General features: G+C 44.6%; 1 protein-coding gene across 1 annotated transcript in view; it reads left to right on the forward strand.

The window, feature by feature from the left end:
• Window positions 1–12,113, forward strand: part of STK32C (serine/threonine kinase 32C) — a 1,581,084-nt gene that overhangs the window by 1,532,098 nt on the left and 36,873 nt on the right. Inside the window, exon 11 of the mRNA XM_086922539.1 lies at window positions 6,321–6,388. Coding sequence (XP_086778665.1) covers window positions 6,321–6,388 — 68 coding nt within the window. The remainder of the gene's footprint in view (window positions 1–6,320; window positions 6,389–12,113) is intronic.

The raw sequence follows: 12,113 nt of genomic DNA on the forward strand, positions 1-12,113 counted from the left end.
TGCATTTGCTTCCTTTTCGTCGTTTGAGACCTGTGTCCCATTGACAGGAGCAGCTGCCTCGACGGACATTGTGTTGTGAAAACAAAATGTCCTAAAAATGGGTTTTAAGATAAGGTTTCAAAAAGGCACAATTGTTCGGGAACTTTTTCCTTCAAGCTTGTTTAATAGGAAGTTTGCCTACTCAGCTGTGGGGGAATTTTGTGCCTACCCACTCCAGACATCTCTGGCGGTTTGTGAGTAGGAGTCTCTGAGAATAAGCATGACTGAACTACTCAGATTCTACTGTTAAATATGTGCCACATTCACGTTGGGCGGCATGTAGTGTAGTTCCTATTTCCCTTATAGGTTCTGCGCATTGGAATAACATACACAATAGACTTGGCATAAGACTGAGGTCAGTATGCCCCTATCATGTATATTAAACTTAATTACTGTGTACTAGCTAGCTCAGAGACCACAAGAAACGTATTGAAGACAAGATGGGAATAGCTTCTGGCAACCAGATAACATAAAACCCTGATCCCTCAGGATCGTGGAAACAATATACTACTTTTCATTCAGTCACTCATCTCAGAGAAGTACATAGAAGAAACAGTCGGGTGTGTTTACAATAAAATGTATTGCACAGTTGTTATTCTAGTACTGGTTATATGTGCTGCGACAACTGTTGGACAGTAGCTGAGAGTTATGGCCAGCAGTGCAGTTAAATAAAAAGGCATTGTATAGTTCTACCATTTAGTAATAGTAATGAACACATACATGAAATACAGAATGCATTAAGATAAAGCATATACCCCTATGATGCCTAACTAGATTTACCTAAGTGTACCTAGCATGTGTGTAGGTCTTAGAGTGCCAAGAATTCCCCTAGGATTTAGTCTAACCCCATTACCTTAGTGGGACTTCATCCTGATCTCGAGCTGGACCCTCCAGGATGTGTGGATGGACTTCTGCCAGCTGGAGCTGTGGCATGACGCAGGTTGCAGCGTCTCAGGTCAGAGTGTGGTCCTGGAAGTCTCGGTCTCCTCTGCTTTGGTTGGGCAAAGGGAGGTATATTTATATCTGATAGGTGTCTTGGAATGTTGGTATTAACATAAAGTCGGTCAGAGGAAGATGTCAGGAATGAACCCTTAGGGAATAGTGGTTCATGCATATTTAATGAGTTCTTGGAGAAATTAATAATCCTGTGCTAGGGAAAATCCCAAGAGCTTAAGGGTCTGTTTCTAAGAATTCTTTGTGACTTAGGTTAGTCACTGTTGGACATGGAGATGATGTATTTAGGATGGACCGACTTCTGCGCCCAGAGCACACGTCAGATAAGGGACAGCCTCTATGCTAGTTATTGTGAAGGGAGGGCTATTGTTGGTGAAAGGGCCTTAAGTGGGTGAAAGGGCCTGCCTGTCTGTGTGGCATGAAAAATTAGTGCCTCTGGACCGGCGCACCTATGTTAGGGCCTCAATCTAACACATAACACAGATAAAGCATGTTACATTTCCAGAATCTCCTATTTTATTTACTAACCAGCTTTTAATTCACCTTGTCAAACAGAGGCTGCATTTTTGCATCATGTAAATTTTATTTCTGCATTAGCAATAAAGATTGGGACTGCATTGAAAAAAAGCACACTAGGCAGTTATGTGCTGAGGCCACTTTGTAAGAGGGTGCACTGTCCCAATCTGTGCCTGATGCACCTTGTTAAATCAATCTATTGCTTCAAGTCAACTGCAAAGTTGTGGAAACCCGAAGTGCAGCATATAAATGAAAGGCAGCAGAACTGCTGTTTGAAGCAACCTCTCCGACTTTCACAGTGCAGGAAGCACCTGGATTGCACTTCAAAGGGTATAGAGACGCCTTCAGGAACTTAGTGAGTGACTGCACCCATCTGCAGAGGGTTTCATTGGGGAGAGGGTCCAAGGAACTACCTTGCCCACATCCAGTGTGCTTCCCTTAGGGTATGCACTGACTACACCACAACCTTGTGGCACACAGCCATTGTGCCCCCAGGTGGCCTCTTTGTCTTGGCTTCCAAAATGTGGTGCAGGTGAGGAGGAACTTTTTGTTTCCTGATTTGCAGGGCCCTCTGTCCTATGCAAATGAGGGATAGACGCCTAATACAGCTACATGTGCACCAGAACAATCTGTATTAAAGATGGGGCAGCACAAGCATCTGCCGCCACTTCTGCAATCCCAAAGTGCCCCTTTGAGTGTCGTGTGTGGGCACACATGCCTTCTGTACCCAAAGGGCACTTCATGTAATGTGGCCCATTGTGTTCAACATTGAGACTTAAGGCAGTATAGTTTTTGTGAAATGTTACTGAATTGGGTCCCCCATGAAAACTCGAGTGCTGAGATAAATCACATCCATAAATCTAAGGCTAGGGGAAAAGAGCTGGAGATGGGCACCTTAGCTTGGAAGAAGACTATGAATGGAAATGGTAGACAATGTGCGACCAGCATGAAAAAAAACGTAAATACACAGGAGTAGGGGGCCTAATACAGCCCTAACTAGGTCCAGAGCCTCATCCCCAATAGGCTCCCTTAATAGACCCATATGTGTAGGGTATGTCAGACATATCGGTCTGTAAATCCTGCAATTAACGAAATAACAATATACGTGAGAAGTTTGGCTATCTAATAAAGGAATCAGCCTTGTTCAATGTTCATAGAGAAATTCCAGAAGAGAGATATTGGCTCAAGTAAGGAAAGTATCACGCAACATGAAGCAGAGAGCCTCCCAGTCAAACCAACAGCTCCTCCTAATAGAAATTAAAGAGATGAGGAAGTGAGAGACTTGGAATACCAAGACTCCTATTCCGAATTATGTTTTATAGAGAAGTGAGCAAATTCACTGAGTAATATTAGTAATATTTATTCAGTAGTAGTCACAGCCTTAAAAGAATAAACATTAAAAAGAGAGAGAGACAACATCAAATTCATTTGTTAGCAGCATTTCACTTAAGTGTGCAAAGTTCTCAGGTTGGTCAAGTAAACATCAGTCATAACCCTCAATCGGGTATGCATATAAAACAATTCAACGTGAACAAGTACACATTAAACCAAACAATGAAAGAGACTGCATTTAAAAACATAAAAATAATTTTTGCAAGCATGTCGAAGGCTGTGCAAAATCGCAGGTCTCATACTTTTCAGTCACATCTAGAATATCTTGACTTTAGTGTAGCTCTTTAAAAAAATGTTTTTAAATGTGAACATTCGGCAAAAGCAGTAAGGATGAGCATGCTGAGGTGCCGGGTTTTTAGGAACCCGGTGGTGCCAGGGGATAACACCCGAAGACCTCTGAGTTCTCCCTGTTCCGGACCACAGAAACACAGAGTCTTCTAGGTGAAGTCAGAGATCGAGTTTTATTGGCTGCAACCAAGAAACAAGTGTCCTAGAAGTACAACAGCACGGGATGTAAGTTCTCAGGAGACTGTTCGTTTTTACAGAACTAGCCTTCTCCTTTTATACAAAATATTACACCTCAGGCAAGAATTCTTTGTTTTATGATGCAACCATATACATATTTGTTCAACAAAAGAAAAAGCAAAGTCATGACGGCCAGCCTACAATTTCATGTGTACAGTTCGTGATAGATTACCCAGCTCGGCCCAGAACTACCATCAGATATCGATGAAACCCCAATAAAATCGGGGACCTCCTCATCGTAAAACTGGCTATAAACAAGAAACAGGGACAGGTGTATGTGTGTGGATAACATGGTTTGTATGAAGTGAATGGTTTATGGCATGTTGTGCCTTGATGCTATCTTGCTCGGCCACTGGGCGAGGAACTGTCCGAACAGGTTTGGCTGGAGGCAGTGGAGTCAGCTCGGCCAGGTCACGGGGAAGTCAGCTAAGGTGGACGTGTCCTTTTAGATCAAACTCAGCCTCAATCAATTGTCTATATGAGGACAAGCCACAAGATGGATGCCGTTCACAAAATGGAGTCCGAGGGTTTGGAACGGAAATCACGATTTAAGGGTGTTAGTATCACTCAATCATGACGCAAATGCATAGGGGTAATGTCCTAAACATTACCGGTCTGCAGACACCAAATTCGTCATGGTACGATGATATTTTGTGACACGAGTGTTGGGCCTCGGTACCATATTATAGCAGGGTCCAGAATTTTCAGAACCACAATGCTTAAATCTCAATTCACCTAAATGGAATCAACAGTCTGAAAGAAAGAAGATTCTTAAGGACCAATATCCTCCTTCACCTCCATAATTCCTAAGTTTATAGTCCAATTATGTCTGCTTCACATTTAAGATGTTGGTACTCCTCCAAGCAATATACTTTCCTGTTAAGTTACAACTTACAGTAAGTCCTTAGATAGACTTTATATTCATCAAGATCAAAGATCTAGGCCTCCCGATTCAGAAAGGGAATTTTAAATCGGCAACCATAAAGGCACTCTTGGGCACAAATGTTGATGCACAATTTTTCGCTACTCAAAATAAAAACCTAAATAGTATTAGGTCAAAGTTGTGCAACACCCAGATAGTCATGAGATCCTAAAAAAACCACTGCTTTTTACCCAACATGGAGTAGTACACAAGTCAGAACTTCAAACTTGGGAAAGACGATGCAATTGCACACTTGAACTATTTCTTTGTCTTGTGCTCCCGAAGTGGAAAACAGTTTTTCCAGTGGAGAGACTCCTTCAACCTAAAACCCACAAAGTTAAGGGATGTACCATTCCATTTCGACATGCTTAATGATTTACTCCAGCCATTTGTTGGAGCACTAGTCCGACTATTCAAGGTTAGATAATGGTTGGGGGGTGGGAGTTAGCGACTCTGCACAAACTCACAATTTATTTGGGCATTTGCAAACTCTCTAGGCTAACTACACCTTTTTCAGCCCTGTGTCAACACCACTTGGGGTTTAATGGTGTGTAATTGTAAGCAGCTGTGGGATTTAATTACACTGTGTTACATGCATTTATGATGGTTAAGCATCCTTGGATGGCTACCACACAGTCAATAAGGGTACCATTTTCAGTCATGAACTCGCGCTTATTACCAAAAACGGCTGATACTCAAGACCTAGGACTTTCACGTATATTATCCAGAAGGAGTATCTTTATTATGGAACTCATTACCACTTCCTCTTCGATTGACTCAACTCTCTGCTATAGTTTCCCAAGGAATTAAATACCCATTTATTTTTTCTAGTATTTTGGGATACTTGTGTAATAAAAAAAAGGAAAAAATTAGATGGCTGTGTATTTGTTTGTAAATAAGATAAACTCTGTACAAGTTTCTTTGTAAACCTTTGTATAATGTTTTGTATAAGTGTTTTCTAATTGTATTCTCTGTTCATTGGGTGGTTCTTCGGGACAGCTGGCACTGACTGGGGCTGGCGGGGGACAGCATCCTCCTCGTTGTGTCTCTCCACTCCTTCCTCCTGCCAAAAAATGAAGGACCCAGGCTCCCCTGAGCCTATCGCAATGCAGCATTGTGATTAGTCTGAGCTCCGTGGTTCGGCTCGCAGAAGGGGACTGGGGGCCTGGTCATGTTCTCCACACAGGATGTAATGCAGCCTGGGTAGAGAACATGCTATATGTGCATGAGAGTTTGGCTGGCCAAACACTCATGCACAGTTAGGGAGTGAAAACCACTCTCCCCCTGCTCCTTCAGCAGAGCAGACCTGCCTCGCCTTGCAAAGCTGCTGCATCCACAACAAGAAATAATTAAATGATGATAAAATTAAGTTATTATCATTTTATTTTTTCTTACGCTGCTGAAAAGCAGAGGGGCGACGTTCCTCCGCCATAGCGGAGGAGCCACCACTGGTGGTTCCGTACAGTGTTCCCCGAGCCACATTGATGATGTCTTTTATTTTATTGAAATATAGAACGAACCTTTTCAGAGAGGAAACAGGTGAGGGAAAGGGATGTGCAGCCATTAAGTTGAATCAGCTTTCATTGCAAACTGGAGAACTCTGCACAGTGCTGAATGTTGTGCAGACATAAACCATGTTTGCATATATACTGCTCGTGTTTAATTAGTGCTAGACTAAAATACCTTCTAAATAGGCATGTGCGTTTGTTGTTTTCCCTTAACACCAATATAATTAATTTAGCATATTTATTTCGATGAAAAGAACACCCTGTGCGAATGAATATTGCATCACCCAGGTACACCAAGGCAGAAAACATAAAAAATGATTGCACTATTTTACGGTTTTATTCAAAGACCTACTCTTTTCCATAAACTCCCAAAAGTGCTTTTCATTACAGTGAAATCTACAATGCAATTTTTTACATTTTAAGCATTGTTGTCGCTTTACGCCTCTTTAATCTTTCTTCGCCAGGAAAACGATTACTTACAGGAGTGCCTTGATTCCATCCAGCAAGAATTCGTCATTTTTAACAGAGAAAAGTGAGTAATCTAGATGCAAATGCATTTGTGTATAAAGAAAAAGATGACAGTATGTTGTTCTTGTCTTGTGTTGAACAGATTGCTACCAGTCACCTGTCGGTAACGCTAGACAGCTTTTGTTTACTTAAGCTATGACTGTGCGAATTATAAATAACATGAATTTTGTTATAAACGATCCTGAGAGTGGCAGAGGGGAAATTACTCATTTCCCTCTCATGCGTTTTAGCATTGGATGAATGGATGTCATGATAAATAAACATAGACGTGTTGCCAACACTGTTGAAAACAATATTCATCACTAACCCCTGTCAACTCACGACATATCCTGTATCACTACATGTTTGTCAAGGCTCCTGCCGGATCTGGGAGCTTAGTTGACTAATGAGTTCACTGAAGGGGCCTGTGTTTGACCTCAAGGCGGCAGGTTTAAATCCTGGCGGGTCCACTCAGCCTTTCATTCTTTTGAGGTCGTTAAAATGAGTACGGTTGGGTGACAATAAACATCTGTCATTCAGCCCAAGATGCCCACAGGTAAACGTGTGCTTTGCACATTCACGTCCATAATGTATGCAGTAACATATCTCTGTGCACAAAAGGACTTGCACGTTCTGTTTCATCTCTGCGGGAAAATAGGCGGAGAGTTTTCAGAGTTCGTTACTTTGTCTTTACTGAAAGAGGGGTCATGTTTCCCAGGTTTCACCTGCAAAACCTAGCTGAATTGCAGCTCCATTTAGATACAATCCCGAAAATGCATTTATTTGCACACCCCTTACTGTTCTCACCTTTAGTAAAATTCTCATGTTCTTCACTGGTATTTTGTTTACTGAGGTTGACCCTGAAGGGTTAACATCACTATACAGTAGAGGTCTTCAAACCTTTTGATGCTGAGACCCCCCTGTCAAACAATTTTAAGCGCAAGGACCCTCTCCTCACGAAAAATACTAGAACTTGGTCCTCCTCATCATTGCCAACTATCAACAACCAGAAACGCCCCAAAGTCCCACAGCAAATAATTTTTACATTGGGGAAATAAATTAAACAGTGTTTAGCAAACCAAAGGTCAGTAAGAGAGCTTGGGGGCGTAGTCAAAGGTGTTGCTAAAACAAAGAGGCTTATTTATGAGGCATTGGCGTAGGGCAGCGCTGCAAGTCTTCTTGCTGCGCTGCCCGACACCAATGTGAAAGGGCAGAAATGCACCTTATTTAGGAAATATGGTGCATTCCTGTCCTTTCCCCCTGCGTTGGCGCACAAAATGCTGCCTAACACCACCATAGGCAGGATTGTTTTTGTGCAGGAAAGGGCACCTTCCTGCAAAAAAAGAATCCTGAGAGGGGTTTTCCTCTTTCTATGGGTGCTGCAGAATACAGCAGACATAGAAAGAGGAACACACATTGAAAGAGGAAAAACAAGGAGAAATGAAAACATTTCTCCTCGTTACGCCTGCTTTGGTGAGGCGTAAGGTTTTGGTGCAGCCCCAGGTTTACATGGTTTTACAAATCTGGGGCAGGGTCAAAATCCATGGGTGTTGCGTGAGAACACCCACTGTAAAACCTATGGAACACCTACTTGACATAGTGTAAGGCAACGCAGCGACTTGGGCTGCTTTGTCTTATTTATTTATTTATTTATTTATCGGATTTGTAGAGCGCATGGCTGCCCGTGAGCGTCCAGCGCTAAGTGGCAAGAGCCTTCTGCGGTGGGGTATCACGGGAATAGCCATGTTTTGAGTGCTCTGCGGAATGAGAGAAGGTTGGGTTGGGCTCTGATGTCTGGGGGTAGGGTGTTCCAAAGTTTGGCTGAATTGTATGAGAACAATCGACCGCCTGAGCGAGCTTTCTTGATTCTAGGTATGGAGGCTAGGTTGCAGTTGGAGGAACGAAGCGTTCTTGTGGTGGTATGGGGTGAAATGAGATTTTGTAGTATTGGGGGGGCCTTACCGTGCAGAATTTTGTAGGTGGTGCAAAGAGCCTTGAATTTTATTCTTTCCTGGACGGGGAGCCAGCGTAAAGCGTTTAGGGCTGGTTTGGCTGAGCAGCGGCGGTTGGTTCCTGTGAGAATGCGGGCTGCGGCGTTTTGTACTGTCTGAAGTTTGGACAGTACTTTTTTGGGGGCCCCCAGGTACAGGGCATTACCGTAGTCCAGGCGGGACAGCACAAGGGCATGAACTAGGAGTTTGCGGGAATGTGCCGGGAGTAGGGGTAAGATTTTCCTTGCTGACTGTAGGAGGCCGTGGCATGTTCCCGCCGTTTTCCTTGCTTGGGCCGAGAAATTAAGGCCTTCGTCTAGCCATATGCCCAGGCTCTTAATTTCATGTTTCGGGGCGGGGGGGGGGGACCCATGGTGGGTGGCCATAGGGATGTGGGGTTGTAGAGAGATTTATTGCCTAGAATCATTATCTCGGTTTTGTCGTTGTTCAGTTTGAGGTGGGAAAGATTCATCCACTTAGTTATTTCGGTAAGACAGGTTTGAAGATTGGGGAGGGAGTGGTCTTGCTGGCTTAGGGATATCACAAGTTGAGTGTCGTCGGCGTAGGTTAAAAGCTTGATCCCAAATGGGGTGACGACTTTCTCAAGGGGGGACATGTAGACATTAAAAAGGGTCGAACTCAGGGAGGAGCCCTGAGGGACCCCACAGCTGATGGCCATAGGCTTGGACGTGAAGTTGCCGTCTGCCACCTGGAAAGATCTATTCTCTAGGAAGGATTTGAGCCAGGTCAGAGCCGTTCCTGCAATACCAAGGTCCCTGAGCCTGTGGACCAGTGTAGAATGGTTGACGGTGTCGAAGGCAGCGCTTAGGTCTAGGAGGATCATTGCCACTGATCCTCCTGCATCCATGATTTTCCTTGCCTCCTCGACCACCGCCAAAATTGCAGTTTCTGTGCTCTGGCCTGGCCTAAATCCTGTTTGAGAAGGTTCCAGCAGACCTTTGGTTTCAAGGTGGTGGGATAGGCTGTGGTTGACGTACTTCTCCGCTATTTTGCTAATGCCTGGGAGCAGGGAGATCGGCCTGTAGTTGTCCAGTTCTAGTGGGTCCAATGCGGTTTTTTGATCAGTGCTTTCAACATTGCTTTTTTCCAGCTTGGGAGGACGGTGCCACAGGCGAGTGAGCTGTTAATCAGTTTGATCAGATGGGGGAGAATGGTGGGTGCGACTAGTTTTAGGATGTTGAGTGGTGCCGGGTCAGTGGGGCAGCCACTCTTGATAGAGTTCAGGAGGATGGTGTCTGTTGTCAGGGGAATGAAATCTGACAGCTGGTCAGCAGTTGCTGCATGAGGGTGCTTGGGTTGGTCAGCGGCGGAGGAGGTGAAGTAAGTGTCCAGAGTGGGCGGAGGAAGGGAGTTGATGATGTTATTGATTTTTTAATTGAAAAATTCTGCAAGTTCATTGCAGCGGGTAGCTGAGGGTTCGATCACGGGGGGGGGGGCTCCGGCACTTTAAGAAGTTTCTTGGCTATTTGAAATGTTTCCCGCGATGAGTTGGTAGAAGATCTTATTTTCTCCTCAAAGTAGTTAATTTGAGCAGTTTTGAGTGCTTTTTTTATATTTGAGGAGGGTTTTTTTATATTCAATTTTTTTTGCGGCATCAAAGTTTTTCCTCCAGTCTCTTTCTGATCTCTTACATGCTTTCTTTAAAAGCCGCATTTCACTAGTGAACCAGGGGGAGGATGCTTTACCCCGTGGGTTGCTGGAGATTTTTGGGGGAAGTGTTTTGTCCAGAGTGTCTCCTATCCATGTAGAAAATTCTGCGTCGGCGCGAATGGGGTTGGTATCGAGTTCAGGAGGGGAGCATTCTAGCTGATGTTTCCAATTTTCTGCATCTAGTTTGGACCAGGGTCGCGTAGGTTTGTTTATTAGTGCAGTAGGGCCGGGAGTGGGGATTGACTGCCAATTTATTGGGACTAGGAAGTGATCGGTCCAAGGTACCGGGATAGGGTCAAGGACAGTGAGGTCCTTGATGTTGGTAAATATTGTATCTAGTAAGTGTCCCAGTGAGTGGGTTGGAAGACGGCTAGATAATTTTAGCTGGAGAGTTTCGAGATCTGCTATCAGGTCGGTGGCTGCTTTGGCTTCCTTTTTATCAAAATGGATATTCAGGTCACCTAAGATCAGACATTCGGGGTGGGTAGCGGCCAGTGTAAATGTGTGTTCCGTGAGGGATTCACAGAATTGACCTAGGGACCCCGGAGGGCGGTAGATGAGGAAGCCCGATAAGGATTTACATGGTGAGATCTGAATTGAAAACATGGTGTTTTCGCATTCTAGGAGAGGACTGCCTTGCAGACGGCATGAAAGGTGGTCTTTGTAAATGATAGCGATACCCCCGCCTTTACCCCCGGGCTTCCTTATCCATCACTTGGACCGCCCCAAGGGAAGAGAGTTTACAATGTCGGGGTCAGAGTCCGGTCCTAGCCAAGTTTCCGTAAGGAAGAGAACATCAAGGTCATGGTCTTCCAATAGTTGGTATATTTCCAGTGAGTGCTTGGGAAGGGATCTACAGTTGATTAGGGCCCTGTGGATGGGGGTGTGGGGAGGGTTGTCGGGGCCGGTGGGGGTGAATTTGTACGGGCAGTGAGAGCATCGGTTGCGGGGGTGATCCCCGGGAATGGAGTGTCTGCATAGATCTTGTACCTCTTTGTTCAGGTGGAGTAATGTGTCCCTTGCGTATTTGCGCTTCTGGTCGGTAGTATTGGCTCTGGGATCTGGCTCTGTGCTCTGCCTAGCACGGACGAGCGCAGACGAGCTTGCCTTAAGCGCGCCATTGTCGTGCCCGCTGCGCTCGTCCGCTGCGCTTCCGGCAGAGGCACATGATTTATTTTAGGTAGTCTGGGCGTTGGAGGGGGGAGTGGCCAGCAGAGATGGGCGTGTCTCGTGGCTCCCTCGTTGTCGGTAATGGCGACCGGGAGGTAGGTTTTACCCGTACCAGCGTTAGATCCGCTGTTCAGGGAAGTGCGAGGAAGTGCCAGGGAATCAAGTGAAGTCTTAAAAATACACAATATCACACAAGTTTTTAAAAATGGTTGGGCTATCGCGCTCCCGGCTTTCCGACTCAGGAGTCTCTTGTCAGTGTCGCGCTCGCAGTCAGCGCGCACTATTTATACTTGGTGGGGGGGGGCGTGGCCAGCAGAGATGGGCGTGTCTCGCGGCTCCCTCGTCTTACTCAATATCAACGAGGCAATACAAAGCCACGCAGGGTGACTTTGCTTCGCCTCATAGATATGATTGAGACGCTTGTGCTGCCAAATATTTTGTTAGTGTTTAGGTCTTTCACCATCAGGTAGCTACATATCAAATAATGGGTAGCTTAAATGAAAAATAAATGTACTCAATGGGAAATGCACTGTAGTACATTATAAAACCTCTGTTATTTAATGCACTGCAGAGGGCTGTGTGTAACCAGATTGACACAGAATTAAATTTGGTCAGCACAGTGGAGAATAGTGACCTATGTATTTTTAGTGCTATGCGGTCACAGCCTGTGACAGAAAGCACAGTGAATGTTTAAGTTATTATTTTATACTTGCCTTACACACAATATATTATAGACTGCTACAAACTGTGAAAATAGTTTTACAATTTTTATTTTTATTTTATTTATTTTCAAAGTTTTATATAGCGCGGACAAGATCTTTGCAGATATCAGAGCGCTTTACAGTAAACACGGGTAAGGGAAACAAGCGGGAGATTAAGAAAACTTGTGGGTACAAGATAGTAATGGGTAGTAGGTGG

The sequence above is a fragment of the Lissotriton vulgaris genome, chromosome 5 (assembly GCF_964263255.1).
Source record: "Lissotriton vulgaris chromosome 5, aLisVul1.2, whole genome shotgun sequence".
Classification (NCBI taxonomy): Eukaryota; Metazoa; Chordata; class Amphibia; order Caudata; family Salamandridae; genus Lissotriton; species Lissotriton vulgaris.